Source organism: Vigna unguiculata, chromosome 3, assembly GCF_037176805.1.
Source record: "Vigna unguiculata cultivar grain cowpea cultivar isolate G323 ecotype 2 chromosome 3, ASM3717680v1, whole genome shotgun sequence".
In the NCBI taxonomy this organism is placed as follows: Eukaryota; Viridiplantae; Streptophyta; class Magnoliopsida; order Fabales; family Fabaceae; genus Vigna; species Vigna unguiculata.
Genome location: NC_140794.1, coordinates 59,259,660 through 59,283,352, shown reverse-complemented (window position 1 = coordinate 59,283,352; position 23,693 = coordinate 59,259,660). Strand labels below are relative to the sequence as shown.

General features: G+C 33.5%; 3 protein-coding genes, 1 long non-coding RNA gene and 1 pseudogene across 10 annotated transcripts; 2 read left to right on the top strand and 3 right to left on the bottom strand.

The window, feature by feature from the left end:
- Positions 1-683: 683 nt before the first annotated feature.
- Positions 684-4,507, top strand: LOC114178453 (glycerophosphodiester phosphodiesterase GDPD6-like). The gene is made up of 8 exons (XM_028064371.2): positions 684-879; positions 1,235-1,413; positions 1,594-1,777; positions 2,052-2,126; positions 2,567-2,676; positions 3,063-3,281; positions 3,832-3,987; positions 4,176-4,507. The coding sequence occupies exons 1-8, from the start codon at positions 864-866 to the stop codon at positions 4,410-4,412; spliced, it is 1,176 nt and encodes a 391-aa protein (XP_027920172.1). The 5' UTR covers positions 684-863; the 3' UTR covers positions 4,413-4,507.
- Positions 4,508-5,190: 683 nt separating this feature from the next.
- On the top strand, positions 5,191-9,053 carry LOC114178454 (glycerophosphodiester phosphodiesterase GDPD6-like; annotated as a pseudogene). Its single transcript, XR_014993364.1, has 8 exons — positions 5,191-5,401; positions 5,757-5,935; positions 6,127-6,310; positions 6,591-6,665; positions 7,130-7,239; positions 7,626-7,844; positions 8,365-8,520; positions 8,709-9,053. The product of XR_014993364.1 is annotated as a glycerophosphodiester phosphodiesterase GDPD6-like (transcript).
- On the bottom strand, positions 6,659-8,365 carry LOC146887979 (uncharacterized). Its single transcript, XR_014993365.1, has 2 exons — positions 8,100-8,365; positions 6,659-7,907 (listed from the first exon to the last, which is right to left on the bottom strand). It is a non-coding gene; the product is annotated as an uncharacterized LOC146887979 (long non-coding RNA).
- Positions 9,054-10,704: 1,651 nt separating the features above from the next.
- Positions 10,705-13,938, bottom strand: RPA70B (RPA70-kDa subunit B). Its single transcript, XM_028061096.2, has 12 exons — positions 13,667-13,938; positions 13,410-13,556; positions 13,117-13,314; positions 12,838-13,015; positions 12,481-12,751; positions 12,299-12,401; positions 12,044-12,168; positions 11,879-11,957; positions 11,650-11,794; positions 11,338-11,498; positions 11,143-11,263; positions 10,705-11,062 (listed from the first exon to the last, which is right to left on the bottom strand). The coding sequence occupies exons 1-12, from the start codon at positions 13,795-13,797 to the stop codon at positions 10,868-10,870; spliced, it is 1,854 nt and encodes a 617-aa protein (XP_027916897.1). The 5' UTR covers positions 13,798-13,938; the 3' UTR covers positions 10,705-10,867.
- A 3,884-nt stretch (positions 13,939-17,822) lies between these two features.
- LOC114179870 (uncharacterized) lies at positions 17,823-19,737 on the bottom strand. Of its 6 annotated transcripts, none has more exons than XM_085671755.1 (5): positions 19,564-19,737; positions 19,331-19,363; positions 19,034-19,107; positions 18,385-18,964; positions 17,823-18,218 (listed from the first exon to the last, which is right to left on the bottom strand). In XM_085671755.1, the coding sequence occupies exons 3-5, from the start codon at positions 19,062-19,064 to the stop codon at positions 18,071-18,073; spliced, it is 759 nt and encodes a 252-aa protein (XP_085527881.1). In that variant the 5' UTR covers positions 19,065-19,107; positions 19,331-19,363; positions 19,564-19,737; the 3' UTR covers positions 17,823-18,070. The 6 variants fall into 6 exon arrangements, with proteins under 6 accessions (XP_085527881.1, XP_085527883.1, XP_027922154.2 ...); XM_085671757.1 differs by having other exon boundaries at positions 19,052-19,107; XM_028066353.2 differs by lacking the exon at positions 19,331-19,363.
- Positions 19,738-23,693: the final 3,956 nt, after the last annotated feature.

The following is a 23,693-nucleotide window of genomic DNA, read 5'->3' as shown; positions in this document are numbered from 1 at the left end:
ATTTTCACTGAAAGTTGAGGGATAAAAACATATTTAACCCCTTATATATTATATATATATATATATATATATATATATATATATATATATATTAAATAAATGATTCGTGTGAATGAAAATAAACATATATGAATTTTTGAACTCTTAAAATATCCACTTCACAAGCATTAAAATAATATAAACCCAAACTTATATCAATAATAACTTGTTCAAATTAAAGAGAAGATTATAAAAATAATTATATGATAAATTATCCTTTTATCATATTTTTATACTAACAATACTAATTTTGATTCACATGATGATGAATAGTTGAATCTCACGAAATGGAGAAAAACATTAAGAGATAGAAATAATAAAATGTTAAACATAGCAGCATCAAACTAAAATGAAAAAAAAAAAAAAAGTTAAGATACTTTTGAGTCAATAAATCATGCTAAAATAGAAATATTGAGAGTTTATATCAGCTCAAGGTGCCGGTAATAATTGTTATAAAAGATTTGACATCACTTTTAATGAAAATTTAAAAAAAAATTACATATATAGATTTTATTTTTCTTGTGTAGGAGTTGATACTTGAATTTCTCACTTTAATAATACCAATATCATTCTATAACAAAATTAAAAAAAAAAATATAAAAAGAGGGGAAATTATAGGCAAATTCCGTTTGTGAAAAATGCGGAGAATATTCGTGGAGTCCAGTATTTCGGCGCTAATCAAACGCCACTGACCAATCATTCATCGTTAATCATTCATTCGTTCGGAAGATAAAATCGTTCTCACCAATACTGTTATATAACACTTGAAACCTTGTTGGGCTTGAGATTGAAGTGAGGAACACAACATAACCATACCAATCTCCATGGCGTTCTTACCCAGTAAGGCTCTCTCACTATTCAGGATCCCTTCACCTTTCTTTTTCGTATTTTCTTTCTTTTTATTTGTTATCACTTTATTTGTTCCTGTTCATCTTAGCAAGATGGAAATCTGGGTGCATGTGATCTATAACCGTTGTTGTTCTTAATTAATCAACTACCCTTTCGCATTTTCTTTCTGAATGGATATGCTGCCATAGATTTCAGATCACTGAATATCGTCCCACAGTTTTATCACTCGTTTGAGTCAACATTCAAATTTACCATAATATCCATGCCATTGTGTTCGTTTACTTTCTTCTCTTGAGATGTGTGTTTTTCATGTATGTTTGAGTGTGAGAATGATTTTTTTTCCCAGGTTTTGCTCCTTTTGTGTTTCTATTGCTTGTTATTGGTTGCACTGCAAGGCCTTTTTATCCTCTTCCCAACAAAGGTGATGGGGGAAGTAGGAAGCCCCTACAAACTTTTCGCCCATATAACATTGCACATCGCGGTTCAAATGGAGAGCTTCCTGAAGAAACTTCTGCTGCATATACGGTGAAGACTATTTTTGTGCAGAACTACTTTATTCTTTTCATTATTCTGTTTCTGATTTGGAAATCGACTATAATTATTGTTTCAGTAAATTTAATTATGCACAAACTGTTATTAGGTAAAATGTTGATGATATAGTAACCACCATTTCTATCCTTGGCCCAAAAACGAATGTTCCTGCAGAAAGCTATTGAAGAAGGTGCAGACTTCATTGAAACTGATATCTTATCATCCAAAGATGGTGTTCTTATATGTTTCCATGATGTCAACCTTGATGATACTACTGACATTGCAAATCACGAGGAGTTTGCTGATCGTAAAAGAACGTATGAAGTCCAAGGGGAAAACATCACTGGGTTCTTTACTGGTAGAGTAGCTAAACTTGCTATTCTTTGTTCAGATTCGTTGCAAATTTCCTTAATAAAATAATTAGGGGGTTAATATGATTGTCTATGACATAAATACATAAGCTTGAAATTCACCTGTTTTCATTGTTTTTAGTAACTCGTATCATAGAAGGTTTGCGTATGTTTCAAGCTCTCTAGTTTTGTTGAAAGTCCTATTTGCCATCTAAACAATGTTTCTTCATAATGTAATTATCTAATTTTCCAAAATAAGTTTACTTGTTTGTACATTTGCAGTTGATTTCACATTAAAGGAGTTAAAGTCATTGAGGGTGAAACAGAGGTATAGATACAGGGATCAACAGTTCAATGGTTAGTCCCTTCTTCCACAGAGTAGTCTCTCTCGTTTTATTATTTGTCATTTTTTTTTTTGCTTGTTTGACTTCTTCATTCATTGATTTGGAAATATTATTTTACCACTAAGAAAATGCAGTAAAGACAATACAACCACTGAGACACAGACTCTGCCCTCGCTGGTCTAAGGCACCAAATCCTCTCCACTATCTCCCACCCTCTCCTTATTCACTTTTTCTTTCCTTCCCCATCTTGCAATTTTTTCCCCCTCATCAATGCCTTGCTGCTAGCTGTGCATTATGTTGCAGTATTCCCCTACTGAAGAGTAGACTTATTTTCCTTTTTATTGGTGACTTCTTCATTTTTTTTCTTGTGATTCGTGCATGAAACTAATATTGCTTTTGCACAAATCAAAATTAACCGTTATTCTATAACTTTATATCGATAATCTATTTCAGGAAAGTTTCAAATCATCACTTTTGAAGAGTTCATTAACATAGCACTGGATGCACCAAGAGTTGTTGGAATATATCCAGAGATAAAAAATCCAGTATTTATCAATCAACATGTGAGTATTTCTTTGTAGAATCTAACAAATGCCTAAATGTTAGGAATAGATTCGGGGGGAACGGGGTTGTGGACTTGTATTGACAAAGATAAGTTATTCTGAAAGGCAGAGCTATTGATATATAATTCATCCTACTGAAGAATATAATTGAATAATCCAATTTCAAAATTGAGGCTAATGAGTATTACTGGAGGTGAGATTATGTTGTTGGATGTTTCTAAATGCAGATTACATTAAGAATTCTTATGCCTATTAGAATGTTCTACAAAAAATCTTACAATGTCATGCTTGCTAATTTCGTCTTGATAGTATTATGTTTTAGCCAAGTTCTTTAGGGGTTTTGTCTTCTTTCCGTTCATTAAGTCGAATTTTGATACAATCACCAGGTTAAATGGTCAGATGGCAAAATATTTGAGGACAAGTTTGTGGAGACACTTCAGAAATATGGGTTAAAGGGTTCCTACCTTTCAAAAGATTGGCTGAGACAACCAGTATTCATTCAGTCATTTGCTCCAACTTCACTCGTGTATATAGCAAATAAGACGGACTTGCCCAAAATTTTCTTAATTGACGATGTTGATATTCCAACGCAAGACACCAATCAGGTTTGTAATACATTTTACCCCATATGTGCAAGCTTCTGTAGGATTATTGAACTTCTGTTCTGTCTGCAAGTTTTCAGAACAAAATGTATTGTTAATGGAGTTCGCTATACTTGTGGAGTTAATAATTTATATCATAATTCAGACCTTAAAAAATTAAACAACAATGAGAAAGCATAGGTAGTCCCGACAGAGCAGCTTTATACAACACTTTTCTTTCTTATTCTTGTATAAATGGAGGAATGTAAACTAAGAAAGTATTCAGACTACCTTTTCAATTTCTTCTCTTCTATTTTCAGCTTTCCATTGTCATTCTTTCCGGTACACTCAGTGCTAGCTTCCTTAAATAAAATGTTGAAATTAGAGAAAAAAGCCCTCTCATAGGAGTTTATCCATTCCTAGTTGACTGATCCTTGGCTATCCCTAGATCTTAGCAGCATTTATGTAATCTCTACCTTTTCAGAAGTAATACTGTTCCCATTTTATGTTATACTGCTGTTTTGATTGTCTATACCAAAGTCTAACAAAATAGTACTGTGATGGTTATGTGCAGTCATACTGGGAGATTATATCTGATGAATACCTAAACTACATAAAGCAATATGTTGTGGGAATTGGACCATGGAAGGACACGTTGGTACCTGTGGTAAATAATTATGTGGCAACTCCTACTGATCTTGTTTCCAGGGCACATGCTCATAATCTGCAGGTACAGTTCTTTAAAGCTTATTTTCTCGTGATTTATGGATTTGATACCTTTTGGAAGATTGAGCGGATTATTCTTTAATTCTCTTGCCTTATCTGTTGTGACATTTCTCCTCTTTAATCTGTAATCTTTGTATTCATCAATTGTTTGGAGCCAAAGAAATGACAATATAAATTGCTATTGTGGTGCAGGTGCATCCATATACTTACCGAAATGAGAACCTTTTTTTGCACTTCAACTTTAGTCAAGATCCGTACGTGGAGTATGATTACTGGATCAACAAGATAGGTGTTGATGGTCTGTTTACAGACTTCACTGGTAGCCTACATCGTTTTCAGGAATGGACCTCTAAACATCAAGACGATGATGATAACAACGCATCCAAGCTATTGCATAAAATTGCATTGTTGCTCTCCTCTTATAATTGATGTCGAAAATTCAGACGTTGTATTTAGAGTTGGGATTAATTTTATGTGTTCAAAAAAGCTTATAATAATATTTACAAGTGAGTTTTTGACTAAAAGGTTATCTGACAATTAAGCAAAATTAAGCATCACTAATCACTAATCACAATATAAATCTCCACATAAAGTTTTGGAATTTCTCTAATAAAGATACACACTGGCCCATTAAGCATCACTAAGCATCATAAGTGCATATTTTGACTTTTGTCTATTTCCATTAGTTTAATGCTTATCTTTATATTATTCTGAAAGCATTAGGCGGTCCTACAATCTATCCTAGAAAGGAAATAAAGAGATAGAATAATACAAATTAAAGAGAAGATTATAAAAATAATGATATGATAAATTATCCTTTTATCATATTTTTATATTAACAATACTAATTTTGATTCACATGATGATGAATAGTTGAATCTCACAAAATGAAGAAAAAGATTGAGATAGAAATAAAAAAGTTTAAACATAGCAGCATCAAACTAAAATGAAAAAAAGAGAGTTAAGATACTTCTGAGTCAATAAATCATGCTAAAAGAGAAATACTGAGTTTACATCAGCTCAAGGTGCTAGTAATAATTGTTATAAAAGATTTGACATCATTTTTAATGAAAATTTTTCAAAAATTACGTTTATAGATTTTATTTTTCTTACAAAGGAGTTGATACTTGAATTTTTCACTTTTATAATACCAATATCATTCTATAAACAAAATTAAAAAATTAAAAAAAGATGGGAAATTATAATTCTGTTTGTAAAAGATGTGGAGAATATTCGTGGAGTCCAGTATTTCGGCGCTAATCAAACGACACTGACCAATCATTGATCGTCGTTCATTCATTCGGAAAATAAAATCTTTCTCACCAATACTGTTATATAACACTTGAAACCTTGTTGGGCTTGAGATTGAAGTGAGGAACACAACATAACCATACCAATCTCCATGGCGTTCTTACCCAGTAAGGCTCTCTCACTATTCAGGATCCCTTCACCTCTCTTTTTCGTATTTTCTTTCTTTTTATTTGTTATCACTTTATTTGTTCCTGTTGATCTTAGCAAGATGGAAATCTGAGTGCATGTGATCTATAACCGTTGTTGTTCTCAATTAATCAACTACACTTTCGCATTTACTTTCTAAATGGATATTCTGCCATAGATTTCAGATCACTGAATATCGTGCCACAGTTTTATCACTCCTTTGAGTAAACATTCAAATTTACCATAATATCCATGCCATTGTGTTCGTTTACTTTCTTCTCTTGAGATGTGTGTTTTTCATGTATGTTTGAGTGTGAGAATGATTTTTTTTCCCAGGTTTTGCTCCTTTTGTGTTTCTATTGCTTGTTATTGGTTGCACTGCAAGGCCTTTTTATCCTCTTCCCAACAAAGGTGATGGGGGAAGTAGGAAGCCCCTACAAACTTTTCGCCCATATAACATTGCACATCGCGGTTCAAATGGAGAGCTTCCTGAAGAAACTTCTGCTGCATATACGGTGAAGACTATTTTTGTGCAGAACTACTTTATTCTTTTCATTATTCTGTTTCTGATTTGGAAATCGACTGTAATTATTGTTTCAGTAAATTTAATTATGCACAAACTATTATTAGGTAAAATGTTGATGATATAGTAACCACCATTTCTATCGTCGGCTTACGGTTGCCCAAAAACGAATGTTTCCTGCAGAAAGCTATTGAAGAAGGTGCAGACTTCATTGAAACTGATATCTTATCATCCAAAGATGGTGTTCTTATATGTTTCCATGATTTCAACCTTGATAATACTACTGACATTGCAAATCACGAGGAGTTTGCTGATCGTAAAAGAACGTATGAAGTCGAAGGGAAAAACAGCACTGGATTCTTTACTGGTGGAGTAGCTAAACTTGCTATTCTTTGTTCAGATTCGTTGCAAATTTATTCAATAAAATAAGTCGGGGGTTAATAGGATTGCTATTGTCTATGACATAAGTGCATAAGCTTGAAATTCACCTGCTTTCATTGTTTTTAGTAAATCGTATCATAGAAGGTTTGCGTATGTTTCAAGCTCTCTAGTTTTGTTGAAAGTCCTATTTACCGTCTAAACAATGTTTCTTCATGTTGTAATTATCTAATTTTTCAAAATAAGTTTACTTGTTTGTATATTTGCAGTTGATTTCACATTAAAGGAGTTAAAGTCATTGAGGGTGAAACAGAGGTTTGGATACAGGGATCAACAGTTCAATGGTTAATCCCTTCTTCCACAGAGTAGTCTCTCTCATTTTATTATTTGTCATTTTCTTTTGCTTGTTTGAGTTCTTCATTCATTAATTTAGAAATATTATGTTACCAATAAGAAAATGCAGTAAAGACAATACAACCACTGAGACACAGACTCTGCCCTCGCTGGTCTAAGGCACCAAATCCTTTCCACTATCTCCCACCCTCTCCTTATTCATTCACTTTTTCTTTCCTTCCCCATCTTGCAAATTCTTTTCCCTTCTTCAATGCCTTGCTGCTAACTGTGCGTCATGGTGCAGTATTCCCCTACTCATTGAAGAGTAGACTTATTTCCTTTTTATTTTTAGGGAAGCGTACTGCTGATGACTTCTTCATTTTTTTCTTGTGATTCGTGCATGAAACTAATATTGCTTTTGCACACATCAAAATTAACCGTTAGTCTATAACTTCATATAGATAATCTATTTCAGGAAAGTTTCAAATCATCACTTTTGAAGAGTTCATTAACATAGCACTGGATGCACCAAGAGTTGTTGGAATATATCCAGAGATAAAAAATCCAGTATTTATCAATCAACATGTGAGTATTTCTTTGTAGAATCCAACAAATGCCTAAATTGTTATGAATAGATTCGGGGGGGAACGGGGGTGTGGACTTGTATTGACAAAGATACGTTATTCTGAAAGGCAGAGCTATTGATATATAATTCATCTAACTGAAGAATATAATTGAATCCACCAATTTCAAAATTGAGGCTAATGAGTATTACTGGAGGTGAGATTATGTTGTTGGATGTTTCTAAATGCAGATTAGATTAAGAATTCTTATGCCTATTAGAATGTTCTACAAAAAATCTTACAATGTCATGCTTGCTAATTTCGTCTTAATAGTATTATGTTTTAGCCAAGTTCTTTAGGGGTTTTGTCTTCTTTCCGTTCATTAAGTCGAATTGATACAATCAACAGGTTAAATGGTCAGATGGCAAAATATTTGAGGACAAGTTTGTGGAGACACTTCAGAAATATGGGTTAAAGGGTTCCTACCTGTCAAAAGATTGGCTGAGACAACCTGTATTCATTCAGTCATTTGCTCCAACTTCACTCGTGTATATAGCAAATAAGACGGACTTGCCCAAAATTTTCTTAATTGGCGATGTTGATATTCCAACACAAGACACCAATCAGGTTTGTAATACATTTTACCCCATATGTGCAAGCTTCTGTAGGATTATTGAACTTCTGTACTGTCTGCAAGTTTTCAGAACAAAATGTATTGTTAATGGAGTTCGCTATACTTGTGAAGTTAATAATTTATATCATAATTCAGACCTTAAAAAATTAAACAACAATGTGAAAGCATAAGTAGTCCCGACAGTGCAGCTATATACAACACTTTTCTTTCTTATTCTTGTATAAATGGAGGAATGTAATTCAGACTACCTTTTCAATTTCTCCTCTTTTATTTTCAGCTTTCCACTGTCATTCTTTCCGGTACACTCAGTGCTAGCTTCCTTAAATAAAATGTTGAAATTGGAGAAAAAATACCTTTCCTAGGAGTTTATCCATTCTTAGTTGACTGATCCTTGGCTATCCCTAGATCTTAGCAGCATTTCAGAAGTAATACTGTTTCCATTTTATGTTATACTCCTGTTTTGATTGTCTATACCTAAGTCTAACAAAATAGTACTGTAATGGTTATATGCAGTCATACTGGGAGATCATATCTGATGAATACCTAAACTACATAAAGCAATATGTTGTGGGAATAGGACCAGGGAAGGACACGTTGGTACCTGTGGTAAATAATTATATGGCAACTCCTACTGATCTTGTCTCCAGGGCACATGCTCATAATCTGCAGGTACAGTTCTTTAAAGCTTATTTTCTCATGATTTATGGATTTGATACCTTTTGGAAGATTGAGCGGATTATTCTTTTATTCTCTTGCCTTATCTGTTGTGACATTTCTCCTCTTTAATCTGTAATCTTTGTATTCATCAATGGTTTGGAGCCAAAGAAATGACAATATAAATTGCTATTGTGGTGCAGGTGCATCCATATACTTACCGAAATGAGAACCTTTTTTTGCACTTCAACTTTAGTCAAGATCCGTATGTGGAGTATGATTACTGGATCAATAAGATAGGTGTTGATGGTCTGTTTACAGACTTCACTGGTAGCCTTCATCGTTTTCAGGAATGGACCTCTAAACATCAAAGACGATGATAGTGACGATGATGATAACAACGCATCCAAGATATTGCATAAAATTGCATTGTTGCTCTCCTCTTATAATTGATGTCGAAAATTCAGATGTTGTATTTAGAGTTGGGATTAATTTTATGTGTTCAAAAAAGCTTATAATATTATTTACAAGTGAGTTTTTGACTAAAAGGTTATCTGACAATTAAGCAAAATTAAGCATAACTAATCACTATTCACAATATAAATCTCCACATAAAGTTTTGGAATTTCTCTAATGAAGATACACACTGGCCCATTAAGCATCACTAAGCATCATAAGTGCATATTTTGACTTTTGTCTATTTCCATTAGTTTAATGCTTATCTTTATATTATTCTGAAAGCATTAGGCGGTGTTACAATTATCCTAGAAAGGAAATAAAGAGATAGAAGAATACAAATAGTTTTTTCATTGTCCTCATATTGTAGGGTTTGGGGATTGCACTAAAAGGGAGTAATATAAGGGAGTAATGGAACTTTTGGAGAGGAACACTAAAATCTTTGAGAATTGAAAATTGTACATCTAGACGTCCCACAGTTAATATATGAATGCAAATCTGTTTATCTAACTCAAAAATTTACCTGAGAGTTCAAATAAAGAACTATAGAAAATAGATGTGAATTGTTTTACCTACTTCAAATTTGTTTTTTCATGCTACAAGATGTAGAATTCGATGAGCAATTAAAGAGAAGGAAACAAGAGATACCTAAAGAGGCAAGATGAGAGAAGGCAAGAAAATAATGCAAACAAAAATGGGAGGGAGGGGCTCGGTATTATGAAAAACAAAGGGGCAAGGAAGACACGAACACGGAAGGGATATTTTTATTTGTATTGATTTTGTACCACCTTTAATGAAATGGAGCGTTTCAATATTATTGTACAAATAAAACATACTGAAAAAAAAAACATAATAAAATGTATAAATAAAGATGCCTAATATTTTTTCTTGTAAACTATTTATTACTTTTTAAGATATCAATGTCAATATTAATTAGCCAATTATTAGTAAAGCAAAAAGAATGGCAATTCTAGAACTAAAGTAGTTTAGTGAATTATTTTTAAAAAAGATATTTTATTAAGAAAGTTGGCGAGTCTAAGTTTATATTTAACGAAATCTATATTTAATAAGGTTATAGTTAATTTGAATATGATTTGTTGTAAATTTCTTACCACAAAGATAAAAACATAGTTTGTAGTACATTAGCATAGAAAAATGAATATATTGCATGTTAAGGTCTAATAAGTATTCCAAATCATTTATTTATATAAATTCAGGAAAAAAAATAGTTTGGATGCACAATTATAAGCCTCCTTTTTTTTTTACTAAATATTAACTTGAATTCCAAATGACCACAACAGATGATAAATAGCAAATACATAAAATAATCCAGATTTTAAAACAAATTCATAAAATAAAATATTTAAATTGTAAATAAACAATTTCAAGTTGAAAACAAATCTGTCACAAAACAAACTTATAAAAAAAATTAAAAATAAAATAATATATATATAGCATTATCTATATTTTTTAAAATAATTATGATTAATAACTAAATCAAAAGAGTATTGGTAAATAAATAAAGAATTGTTTTTTAATCATAATCTAGAATTTTATTTAAACGGGAAATTGTTTTTATCTATTTAAAATTGTAAATAAAGATCATGCACTAAAATACAATCTTTGAACAGTAAGATTAGTAAAATAATTATTATAGCGACACTGAATGAAAAATCTAATAAAACAGAGCGCAAATTATTAACTATTGTAAATCGAGGAAGAACTTTTTAGGAGACGCTAATGTGATGATGGAAAATCATGAAAATGTGGATGACTAAAATTTCTAAAATATCTCCAGATGTCGGCAAAATGTATGATAAACATAGGGAATTAATAATTACAACCAGTAACATTACTCAAAGAGTTTAAAAAAGATCTACAAACTCTAAATCTGCATATCCATCTCTTAAGCTCTCATCTTTGATATTTCTTCCAGCATCATCCTTGACTCAGCAGCGAAGTCAACAGGAACAACCGCTCGAGCCGTTATCCTTTGCCGCTTCTCGTTATTATACTCGTTCTGGGTAACACTAACGCGGAAAAGATGCGGAACCCAAGTTGCTTGCTTCAATTTCAGACTATAAGGATTATCTTCTCCTTCCTGACATTAACAAGCCATGTAACGTTAAATAAAGCATTTTATCATCGTCTTTCAACAATTAACGGAGTAACTCATCTTACTTGCGACTTAAGGTCATCTAAATCATCAGCAGAGCATCTAACTATCTTCTCAGCTTCCTCATTAAAGACGGAGACGAAAGCCTCGCCACTTGTATCGCAAACCTTGGCAACCATAATATACCTAAAAGGACAATGAAAACTTCAAATGCATGCATCAGATAGAAAATTTAACAAAAAAGATGACCAGTGTACTACCTTAAACTGCACTGTTCATCGCTTTTCTGGCATCCTTCGCACCAATATCCAGAACCAATGCTTTCAGTAACTTTCTTATTGCATGTCTTACAGGCACGATACCACATTGCCTGGTCAGGCTTTATGAAGCTTATATATCCTCTAAGGCTGAAAAACGCAGGCTGCTCAAAGTAAAATTAAGAGATTACAATCAGATTAGTGATTCACATAACAATCATTTCAAACTTCCAAGAATTTCAGTAGTATATGCTAACAACCAGATGGAACCGTCTTAACAATGTCCAATATTCAAGAAAATTAGCAACCAAATACCTTCGTCTCCCCCAATGATTGGTTGGAGGTTATGTGAGCAAGTGGAACACGATCAGAGTACACTGATCTGGTTCCATTATTAGACGTTGGACTTGAACCAGAACCTACAGAGTCCATTGCAGCATCTTTGCCTTCAGATTCATACCTGTGAGCCAAAACAGGCATATAAGTACGACTATCATAAAAATACCATAACAATGCAAGAGTAGCGTAGCAAATATTGGTATACCAGCTTCTGAGTTTCTTTGCTTCGGGTACGTCTGGATTTACCAGAATTACACTTCTGCTTATAGTTGACAAAGAAACGCCTGAGACAGATATTCAAGAACGGTAAATTATGAGCCTCTCGCACAAGTGCTACATAATGTTTATCTAAGCCTGAACCTTAACATACCTTGGAAGTCCCCAACCCTGAGAGACTTAATTGCAACAACTGGAGATTGATCAGCAATGTCCAGTAAATCTTGTCCTGTGTTTGTAGCAAGATCATTCCACAAGGACACAACTACTGTCTTCTTCCTGAAATGTCAGGCATGCACATTTAACATAGGAACACTCTTAACTCCTCCCTATATATAAAGTTTCACGGGAATAATTCTTTAATAGCTGAAGAGATAAACACTCCAGGTGATAAGTAGTAAATACTCACGTTTCATCAGCGATAGTAATGTCGCGCTTTGGAATGCTCTCATTGTCACTCTTCCTACGAATGCTCATTGTTGAAGACACGTTCTTAACAACTCCAATGACATCTGAAATTGCATCAGATACAATCAATAATGGAACAAGATTAAACCACAACAATTAGCGCATGTTCTAATCAATACTTACCCACAAGTTCAGACTTGTTGACATAAGGACCTAGCTGATCAATCTGGACAAAGCTAAATTTTGTTTCCGGGACAAAAGTTGCTTCACCCGCCACCTCTTCCACCTCAGAATTCTCGTTCAGCGTCATTTCATAATCATTTTGAACAGTTTTGAACTGTTTGTTGGCAACTTTCAATGTCCCCTTCGAAATATAGTAAACCTTTCCCAGAACAAATTTGTCGTAAAATTTCCTCGCGGCATCGTTAAACATGGTTGCCTGGATCTGAGTACCCTGAAATTAGGGGGAAAACATCAACACATATCCTTAACAAGAAAAACAGAATCTAATTCCCAAACAAATTAAAAAACAACTCTTACTTCTTCGTCCGTCAATTCAACGTTGAATACACAACCTTCACCCCTAGCGTTCTTATAGGTTCGCATGTTTCCTTTGTTCGTAACGCTAACCTTTATCGTCCAATTACCCTGATAAGGATTCAACGAAACGAGAGGACGCACCCTACGTGTCATTGCCATGCGGGCAGCAGGAGCCGAACTAAAATAAAGGAGAGAAAAAATTTAAAAAAAAATGAAATGAAAAACCCTTAAATCTCAGAACGATTTGAAATGAAAAAAGAACACAAGAATACTGCTCACTTTCTATGTTGATCATTTAGAATCTGCGCAGCAGATTTTGTCACCACTTCCTGCTTTTGCTTCAAAACAATCCCAGCAGCACCTTCACTCTTTACTCCAACCTCTTCTTTGGGTTTCAAAAGAATACCAGGCTCCTCGCTCTTGATCTCCTTTTCCAGAGCGGGAGCTACCGGCTCACATTTCGTTACAATAAGGTACCTGCAAAAAAATATACACACACCAAAAATCAGATACCTCGAATCATCTTCAAAAGCTAGATACGAAGCGATAATTGCAACGAAATTAGGTCTTACTTTTCAGATTTGTTAGGAATGTCGTTGAGAGTGTAATCAAGAATTCGAACAAGACCTAGGTTTTGAATGTTCCCAGAGAGAACCTCAGAATACATATTCGAAGGAAGAATTGCCCTCAGTTTCTTCTTTCCATCACTGGCTGTGAACCTAGATTACCACATAAAATACATACAGTGAAAAAAAAATTGCAGGAAATTACAGATCCGGAACAGAAAAAGGGGAAGAGTAACGAAACGCGTAGGTTAGATAGTACAAACATGTATCTGTTGCCGCTCGGCTTGAGATCAACTACTTGAACAACGATGTCGGGAAGATCCGACGAAGAATCTGGTGAAGGGTTAGCGAGGAGCATCGAAACGGCGTCGGGTGTGATTGATTTTGCGGCCATTGGAGGGAAGTTTTGGAGAAGAGAAAGGAATGAAGTGAGAAGATTTAGAGTGAGAGTAAGGTTGAGAGCCAGAGAGAGTGGTTTTGTATAGTGGGGAGTGTGGCGGGAAACCGCAATTTTGTGTGCGGCGTTTTCAATTCGAGGGCTTTTCGCGCTTCCTTTTTGCAAACCTCTCGCGCCCTTAGTTTTTTTTTTTTTTTTCTCGTGGAACGCGCACTAGAAAATATATATATATATATATATATATATATATATTTAATATTCTCTTCTGTGTAACAAACGGTAATAATAATATATATATATATATATATATATATATATTTGTTTGAAGTTATGCTGCTAGTTTTTCAGAAACTATCTTTTTTTAATATTTTAACTGGAATTTTACTTTAAACTTATCTAAAAGTTATGTCTGGTTAAATTTGATAATTTTAATACTATTTTAAAAAAAATTAAAGTTTTAATAAGGTTATAATATAAATTATATTAATAAGGTTAAAAAATAAAATTTTAATCAAGTTTTAATAAGGTTAGAAAAAAGAATACAAACTTTATTAATATAAAAATTATCTTTTTCAGGAATAAAATATGATTGAAAAAATATTTTACAAATCTTCTAAAAAGGGAAATTAATATTTTTATTTTCATATTTCTGAAGATGCAGTAGAAACCCCCGTAAAATATATCTCCGCCCTAATTGTACCTGAAAATATAAAACAGATTAAAATGGTAGGTGTCACTGTATTTTTAAGAAATGTAATGCTTTATTAAATTTGATTCTAAATTGTAAGGATATTCACAGAATGGATCAATATTTTATTGTAGTTTAGATTGGATATCGAATTTAGTTTTTAAAAATAAGACAAATTGAATTTCTTATATACATGCATATACTTTTATTTATAAATTTATGATATTCTTATTGTTTATAATTTTACAAAGTTTATCTCATAACTTATACTTATTTTCATAAAAAACATTATTGAAGATATTTATTTAAAAAATGTATCTATACTTATATATAAAAAATATTCATTTCATTTGGTCACATATTTTTCTAATTTTATCTTGAAGTAACATTATTTTAAATTAAAATAATAATATTTTCATTTTTATCTTTTAACTAGTTGTTAATTTAAATTTAATCATTTTATAAATTAAAATAATTATTTTACCATTTTATCCTTTTTGTAATTATTTTTTAAAATTTTAAAAATTATTTATCATAAAAACCTATTTAATAGTAACAAATTACACAAATTTTTTCTTTTCATTATTATTTCTACTAAAAAATATTTTATTAGACTAAAAAAATAGACACACATGCGATAGTATCAAAATTATCTAACAAGTCATTATAATAATATTTTAATAATGTATATTTTGCTTTTTGTAACGTCCCATTTAATTATTAAACGAAATTAAAGGAAACATCACGTGATAACAGCATAACAACGCAGTCCCGGGGTTCTCAACACCCCTACAAGACTAGGCACACCACGATGCCAACAAAAGTAGGATAGTTGTTTAACTAAAAGTTTACAATCTAATAACCACGAATACAGGGGCCATAGCCCTAAAGAAAACATGAAAGAAAGACATTCGAGATCTAACCCAGATGGCTAAGTAGCGGAGTCGTCATTCCCTGGTTGACCACGAGAGCCTCGCCCACCTGCTCCCATCAACCAAGTTGATGATCATCGCAAGAAAGAACAGCCACATACAATCACAACCATGCAACAAAACGGGTAAGCTAGAGCCAACAACATATTCAACATACAATCAAATATATTTTCATCATCTCATCCACATAGCAACCAAACATGTTATGACTCTTCATTCAATACACTACGACTCGACTTGACTCATCCGGATACGTATAACTCAGTCGGATTCAGCGGATGCTTGCACTTGTGGTAGATACCTCTGCTCGACCCTGAGCTGCTCGATCCTGAGCTATGTGTTACTAGTGTTACGATGAATCAAAATCTCTCCCACCACAAGGTTAGCCCTTAATGAGTTTCAGGCCTCCTGCTACTCCCACCACAAGAGTCAGTCCGCTCTAAGTGAGACTAACTGGCTCCTCGGAGTGTCAGGATGCAACCTTACCTTGAATCCTTACCTAGTTATACAGATGGGGCACCACCATGAACACCCACTAGCAGGGGCCATGGAATTACGTCCCGACCACTGAAGCGCGACCCCGGAGGTCTCACCTAGAGACCCCAAGGAATTTACACGCTGACACGGACAAACATTCATAATTCAACAATAAGAAAATATTAACACCATATTTACATTTCCATACCAACCCCTGAGATTAATTCCTCATACGCGTCAGGTTTCGAATCCATACCTCGGACCATCACCACCCCATGAATCTAGGGTCTCATCTCATATTAATCACGTATTCCTTTAATTCCAACCCACTCATTCATTTCACACGTCAATATCATACCCAACCCGTCATACGTCGTTCATAACTCATGCCAAACATGCAAAATATGCTATTATATACATATCCATCATCACACAATCATACTCAACCAAGATAGATCCCTCGGGAACCATCAAACATCCCAATCACAACACTGTCTCGCCCAGCACCTCGCTCAGGCTGAGGGGTCTCGCTCAGGCGAGACATGCTCGCTCAGGCGAGCCTCCCCCTCGCCTAGGCGAGGGCACAGGAGCAGGAGCATGGGCAACGCGGGATCTCGCTTAAGCGAGATCCCTCTCGCCTGGGCGAGTTGCCTGCTCGCTCAAAAGTTGAGCGAGCCGCCTAGGCGAGCTCCCTGTTTCATCTCGCTTAGGCGAGACTGACTCGCCTGGGCGAGATTAACAGGTCTCGCCACTGTTCTTCACTGCAACAGCCATGATCTCCGGCCAAACAACACATGCAAAGTACTCTCACACATCCAAACGACAGATCCAACCATACAATCAACAAATAACGCATAAACAATTCCAAAAAAGACTCGAAACTAGAACCCTAACTTCCCGTATCTGGAAGAGGGCTAACGGAGCTTCGACACGGGACCTCGGAGTGCACCAACCCAAGGATGGCTCGCAGAACTGGCAGGACAGCGAAAAAGAGCCAGGGAAACTGAGTCAACAGAGGCTTTTAACTGAAAATATGAAACAAGATAGCGAAAAGGGAATCGGTACGGCTGGGAGAGACACTTACATGGAGTAGAAGCCCCTTTAGCTTATGTGACAGTCGAACGGAACCCTAGCGGAAGTGAAAGGCGGCTGCAGCTCAAGGCAAGGGCAAACTTTTCTGAAAATGGTAGGGTACCTTAGGTTTAGGACAGACCTAAGGACTTATATGTTGGGCCGGCCTTAGGCCCACTTACAAGGGCGGTCCACCGACTTTAGGGCTGGAATAAAAAAAATGGGGTCTTACATTTTTAAATTTTAATTTTAATTTTAATACATATTATTATATTATTGTTATTGGATTGAGGTATCAAAATATGATTTTCTCATTTTAATTTTCAATTATCATAATCTTTCTTACCATTAAAATGAAGAAAAATCATATAATGATAACTATATAATTATTTGATAACTTATTTTCAAGGATAATGTAATCATAAAAGATATTATAATTAAAATTAAGAAAATTAAAAGATTAAAACAATGAGTATAAAGTGACAAATTTATTTGGAATTCATGGTATTATTGTCTAAAGTAAAAAAGGTTGAAAATATTCTTTTGATGGACTATTTAAACCGACGTGCATTTGACACTTAAGTTTAAAATATTATTATGGAAATGTATAATATGATTTCTATTTTTTTTAATTTCTGACGTAATTATTGATTATTTTAAGAAAATAATGATACATGGTCAATACTAAAAATTATGTTAGAAAGTAAAGATTAAAAGTAAAAAGATAAATTCGTATTATCATTTACCTATTGTTATTTTGTAGTGTTAAATAAATGTAGTTTTTTGTTTTGTGTGGTGTAAAATTATCATAAAATAAAATACGAGGGGTTTCAAATGACAAGGCTGCAACATAATACCACATAAATTGCCTCTGTTATTCCTTTGTCGGCTAAAGTATCTTACAAAGTTAATACAAAGTTTCGTCCCTGATTTCCCAACTAAGATATACAAAATAAACAAGACAAGTAAAATAAGAATTAAAGCTAACTAGCTAGATCTATTCTGCTATTCAGATTACCCATGATACTAGCTTAATTAGACGACATGAATAGTTAATGGCTCTGTAAGAATACAAAAAACTCTGGTGTGTTGATTTCTACTGTCAAAAACCGCAGCACGAAAAGCAACTCCACCCGTTTGATGCATTTGTGGTTGGTTTTGGGGCCTGATCAGCTGTATTTGATGACTCCTGTTCTTGTTTCTCTGCAGCACTCAGGGACGAAACACTCTTCTCTGGACCTTTCGACGGCCTTCACGTTAATTCAAGAGCAAAAAAACATGCATGTCTCATGAATATTCATCCTTTTACTCATATTTTTATAACAATGCATGCAGGTACCAAAATTATTCATGATAGTTGTTCTTCAGCATTTGAATTTAAAACAATTTAAGCATTGGTTAGTTATCAAAGCTTACTGTTGAAACGCATAGGAATTGGTGCTGTCATTTGATTGGCGTTGAGGCTCGAAAGCCTTATCATCTCCTTTACCGACATTCTCTGTGGTTTTACTACTTTCCATTATGACCTCCCTCATTGTCTCAGCAGCTCTTGCTTCAGCATTTTTGGAACTAAGTTCGTTCTGCAGTTCATGAGTTCTTTTGCTGATAGCATTGAATTTATTTGTTGAGGCATCTACATTGTTGTTATTGGGTGAAGCATAAGGCTGATCATGCGCGCAGACATCACCAGGCTTGTCCATCTCCCAGGATTTAAAACAACCTAAGTCGTTTGAGAAGCTCGTGTTTCCCATGTAGATGCTAAACAATGATTCATTAGACGCAGTGCTCCATTCCACTTGGGAATTTGCAGTGCTCTTGGAGAAGACATGAGATGGAAAGGTGTAATCGGGAGAGGTGTTTGTTTCACCTGGACGCTCCATCACCTGCACTGGAGGGATTTGTATCACCCCACCTGCAACATCTTCGCTAGATTTTGTTGGACCGTGTGATTCAACTTTTGTGGGAACAACGTTTGTTTGTTCATGGGATGAACTTCCTGGTCAGGATTCATTTGCAGATGTTATGACAGATAAATGGGAGCGTTTAATCATTATGCACTCGTTACCTATATTTTTGTTATCACCTCCAGTTTCCATCGGTCAACGAGGTCCAGGTTTTTTACAGTGGAAAGTTCAGTTGCTGTAAAACCAAAGTCAAAAATGAAAATTCACATCATAAAATATAATGATCAACAAGTGTTTTTGTGTGGAAAAACATAAAGAAGCAATATTTTTGGCAGTCACATGAAGGTGGAAGAACGTATAACTCCCTTAACCAGGCCAAATGAGATAAACAACAGGAATGACCAATAATAATTCCCAACTCTTCAAGTTGTGCACTTTGGTTATTAATTTCTCATCACCTTTTCTTTAAGACATTAAAACTGACATTTTGTCTGCAAAACATCCAAATGAAAATAGAACAAAAATGTTCGCCTTATCATCGTATATACGAACGTCCCAGGAAGATTGAAATTGAATCGACATGGGGGTGAAACAATTAAACCCTATCTTCATGCAGAAAGTAAAATTACAAAAGAAAAATACATTCCAAGAAAACCTCAATTCATTAAGTGTAGAAAGAACGAGAAATTACATGAAACGGCAGCGTGTTCGAAAGATCCAAAGGAGACTGCCGATCAGGCCCCTGCTGAAATCAAGCAAGATATGCCCAAGAATTCAGCAGTCCCAAAATTCCTTCAAAGTACTAACAGAGTCAAATTATTGGTATTTCAAGAAAATGGTGGGAAGAAAGTTATATTGAAGAAGATGAAAGATGGAGAGAGAAAGTGATGAATTGGAAGGAGAAAAAAAAATAAAAGGTTAAATAAAACGAATGGTGTTGCACAAGTTTAGGAGGATGCATTATCGAGTAACAACTAACGAACTCTGGTTGCCATGCACACCCCAACATGCCAACTGTGATGTTGGACATTTGACCATTGATCATGCATGTGAGGTGGCTTATTCCTTATATGATACCAATTTTCGTTGTCACAGTTTTTACTGCTTCAAATTTCTTTCTTAATTCATGATTTTAGTGGAAAAAAAACATATTCGGACAAAAAGTATATGTAATACGAAAAATATGATATGGTCGAAGTATGCAAGTAAATTTAACATCTATTCAATAAACCTTTTTTTTATAAATAATTATATAAAATGTTAAATACATTTTTGGTCCTCATTTTTGTAGTATTTGTTGCATATGATCCTCATTTTGCTACAATGTTTAAAATGGTTATCATTTTTACCGAATGTTTAAAATGGTCCTCATTCTCGCAATTCATGTTTTATTTGGTCCTTGTCTGTAACGCTCGGATTTGCATAGGAATCAACTAATACTTGTCATTTCATCATTGGATTGCAGTTGCGCTCTTCATTTCAATTTTCCAATTAATCATCAACGAGGTAAGTGGGTTTAGGGTTTTCTGGGTCGTGTTTGCTCGTGGATTAGGGTTTTCATAATTCTATCTTGGGTTTATTTGTCTTTCGATTGTTGTGATGTTCTGCATGGTTTCTAAATTACTTGCTGAGACTGCACCACATGCCTAAACTGCTGAGAATGCACCAACTGCTCAAACTACTGAGAATGCACCAACTGCTCAAACTGCTGAGAATGCACCAACTGCTGAAACTCAAACAACTCAACCACCATGGAATGAAGTGGAGAGTCAAGCAGCACCACTACCAACACCAGAAGAACCATTTCAACAATTTATGATGAAATTACAAATTAGGAGGAGGCTATGATAGCAGCTACAAACATCTTAGTTATTTTTTGGAATTTCTGATGTAGAATTCATTATTGATGTACTGCATTTTGACTTTAGTTAAACTTCGTTCAATTTCACTTTTGGCAAACATTGATGTAGTGCATTTTGATGAGGATTAATTAACGTTATAAATTTAACTTCTTCCAGACTTAGATAAATTCAGACTTAGATAAATTTAATTTTTCCCAAGCTTAGATCAATATCAGTTACTTCAATGCTCAGATTAAGATGTCATTTTGAACATGTTGGGACTAATATCAGCATAATAAAACTAATTAATTTCTTCATTTAACAATAGTACAAAATAGATTGGACTTTAAAAGATTACACACAATAACAGTACGAATAATACAATAACAACACAAGTGAACCCTAATACTAATTACAGCCTCTTCCCAGCAACCTTCAATGATTTCTCCAAATCATTAATTTGTCTCATTTGTGTCATGATAATGTGATGACATCCTTTACATCAACACCACCATTAGAAAAAATTGTAGCCCACATTATTGGAACCACCACTCTGTAAATCAATAAACCAAAAATTAAAACCAATTTATTATTAACACAAAATAAAAACAGATTGTACCCAAAATTTTCTACCAATATTCTTTTGAGTTCTTGCCATCCTCGAAGCTGTCATCTTTTCGCAGATACAACTCGGGATTAATCCATTTCTCGTTGAACTACTAACAGTGCACGAAGATTGGGACCGTAACATATCTATATAATGGGATTACAGGAAGAAGAAGATTGCAACAACACCAAGGGAATGGAGGAACAAGATTGTCAAAACTCACCAACTGCCCAAACATTCTTTACCAAAACCCTAGCTCACTTATTTATCCCCAAATATCTAATTACCACACTTGTACAATACACGTAACACACTCTAATACAAATCGTACCACCTGTACAATGCTTCGTTAATGATTTAAACGACATTACATAAAAGGACCAAATAAAACACAAATTGCGAAAATGAGGATCATTTTAAACATTATGTAAAAATGATGACCATTTTAAACACTTTGTCAAAATGAAGATCATCCGCAACAAACACTACGAAAATGAGGACTAAAAAGGTATTTAAGCCTAAAAAAAATTAATGAACGTGTATATTGGAATTTTTTACCGTAAAAAGCTCCCCACTTTTGGTAATTAATATTTAATAAATATGTTAATTTAATGATGATTACTTTTTTTTTAGTCCGTATCACCTAACACCAGCATTGTTTGTGAGAGGTGCTATAGGAAAACCGAACATTTGGGAGTGACAAATGTGTAAGCAAATTTAGACAAATAATTTATGATTTAAAGTATAATATAGATTTGGCATGTATTTTCATTTGTTAAAAGAGAAGTATGTAATTCAAATTTCAATATGGCAGAACATATTTTTAGTCATTAGAGTAAGAAAATAAAAATAAGACAATGAACTGGATCTCTTTGAAAATGGAACTGTAAAAGATTTTTTATAGTAACATTTATTTTAATGGAAACTACAGAAGTTTAACGGAAAAAATTTATGTACTTAACTTCGTTATATTTTAATATAGGATATGAAACTAATAGAATACTATAGTTAAAACAAGAAAAAGTTATACTTTACTCTATTATCTTTTAAAATTATTGCCAATTTTAGACTATCCAACCTATTCATTTATTTTTTAGAAAAACGTTTGGGTATTGGTTAAAGAAATTATAGAAAATTTCATCACCCACTTGATAAGAGTCCTAATCTAATCTCCCTCTACTTCCCATTTATTCTAAAATAAACTTTCCATAATATAAACAATGTTTTCCATAAAAACATCATTTGAGAAAGAATGAAAGGTGGAATAAGAATTTGATGAAGTGCAGAAAGAGACAAACCCGGTCCTAATCATTTCTCCGTACATTAGTAAGTTTTATTTCGACAAGACTATTTGTTTAATGTCAAATAAAATGTTAATGCCTTTCATGAATTTTTTTAATTGATATTTATAAATATTAGTTTTCTATTAATGTCATCAATGTTAATCTTTTGTTCAAAGTTGTCATAACTTTTTTTTCCAAGTTAAATGAAGAAACTTTGAATCAAACTATGATTAATTTGATAAAAGTTAATTGAAAACATTTTTAGTCAACACTGACAAAATTAGCCAAAATGACCTCAATTAAGGCTGATGAAAAAACAATCCTGATTGATATAAGATAAAGTAATTAACCTAAATGACAATAGAGAAAAATATTCACGAAAAAAATGGTGCAAATTTTAACCAAAAAAATCAACATTTTTGAATTAAACATAACATGAATTAAAAACTAACCAATTTATATTTTTGAGTTATTAAATATCCTTTAATATTAAAATTTAAATTAAAATAAATTTACATTTACAGTAATTATAATAATATTAAACTATTTAATAATTTAACATTATTTTATCAAAGCAAATTATTTTCAAATAAATAATTTAAAATAAAAGAAATTCAAATTTAATGTACATTAATTCCTTAAAAATTTTGTAATTCACTAACTAGGTACATACTAACCCTTTCCCCTCTGTTTTTTATTTTTCATAAAGCTAAGGCCCATAAAGCTTAAGTAACTGTAGCACTGAAAATTTTGTGACACATGTTACTCTATAATCCTTTCGCCTTTCCAAGCCTCAACGTACCCAACCGGAATTTGTTCTCTTTAAATCTAAATCATAAAGTATTTCCCTATACAGATGAAAGAAAATGATAACCAGAACCTCACACTCCAATCCTCCATCTCTTTCAAAATAACAATTGAATAAGTAAATACCAACTAGGCTCTTATAAATACACTTAAACTCCATAAGAACCTGTTAATCAGACGAATTTGGATTTTTTTACTGAATATCAGGTACTGCAGAAAACAAAGGAAATAACATATAAAGAAGAAGAATAGGTAATCCGACACAGAATGAAGTGAGCAATCC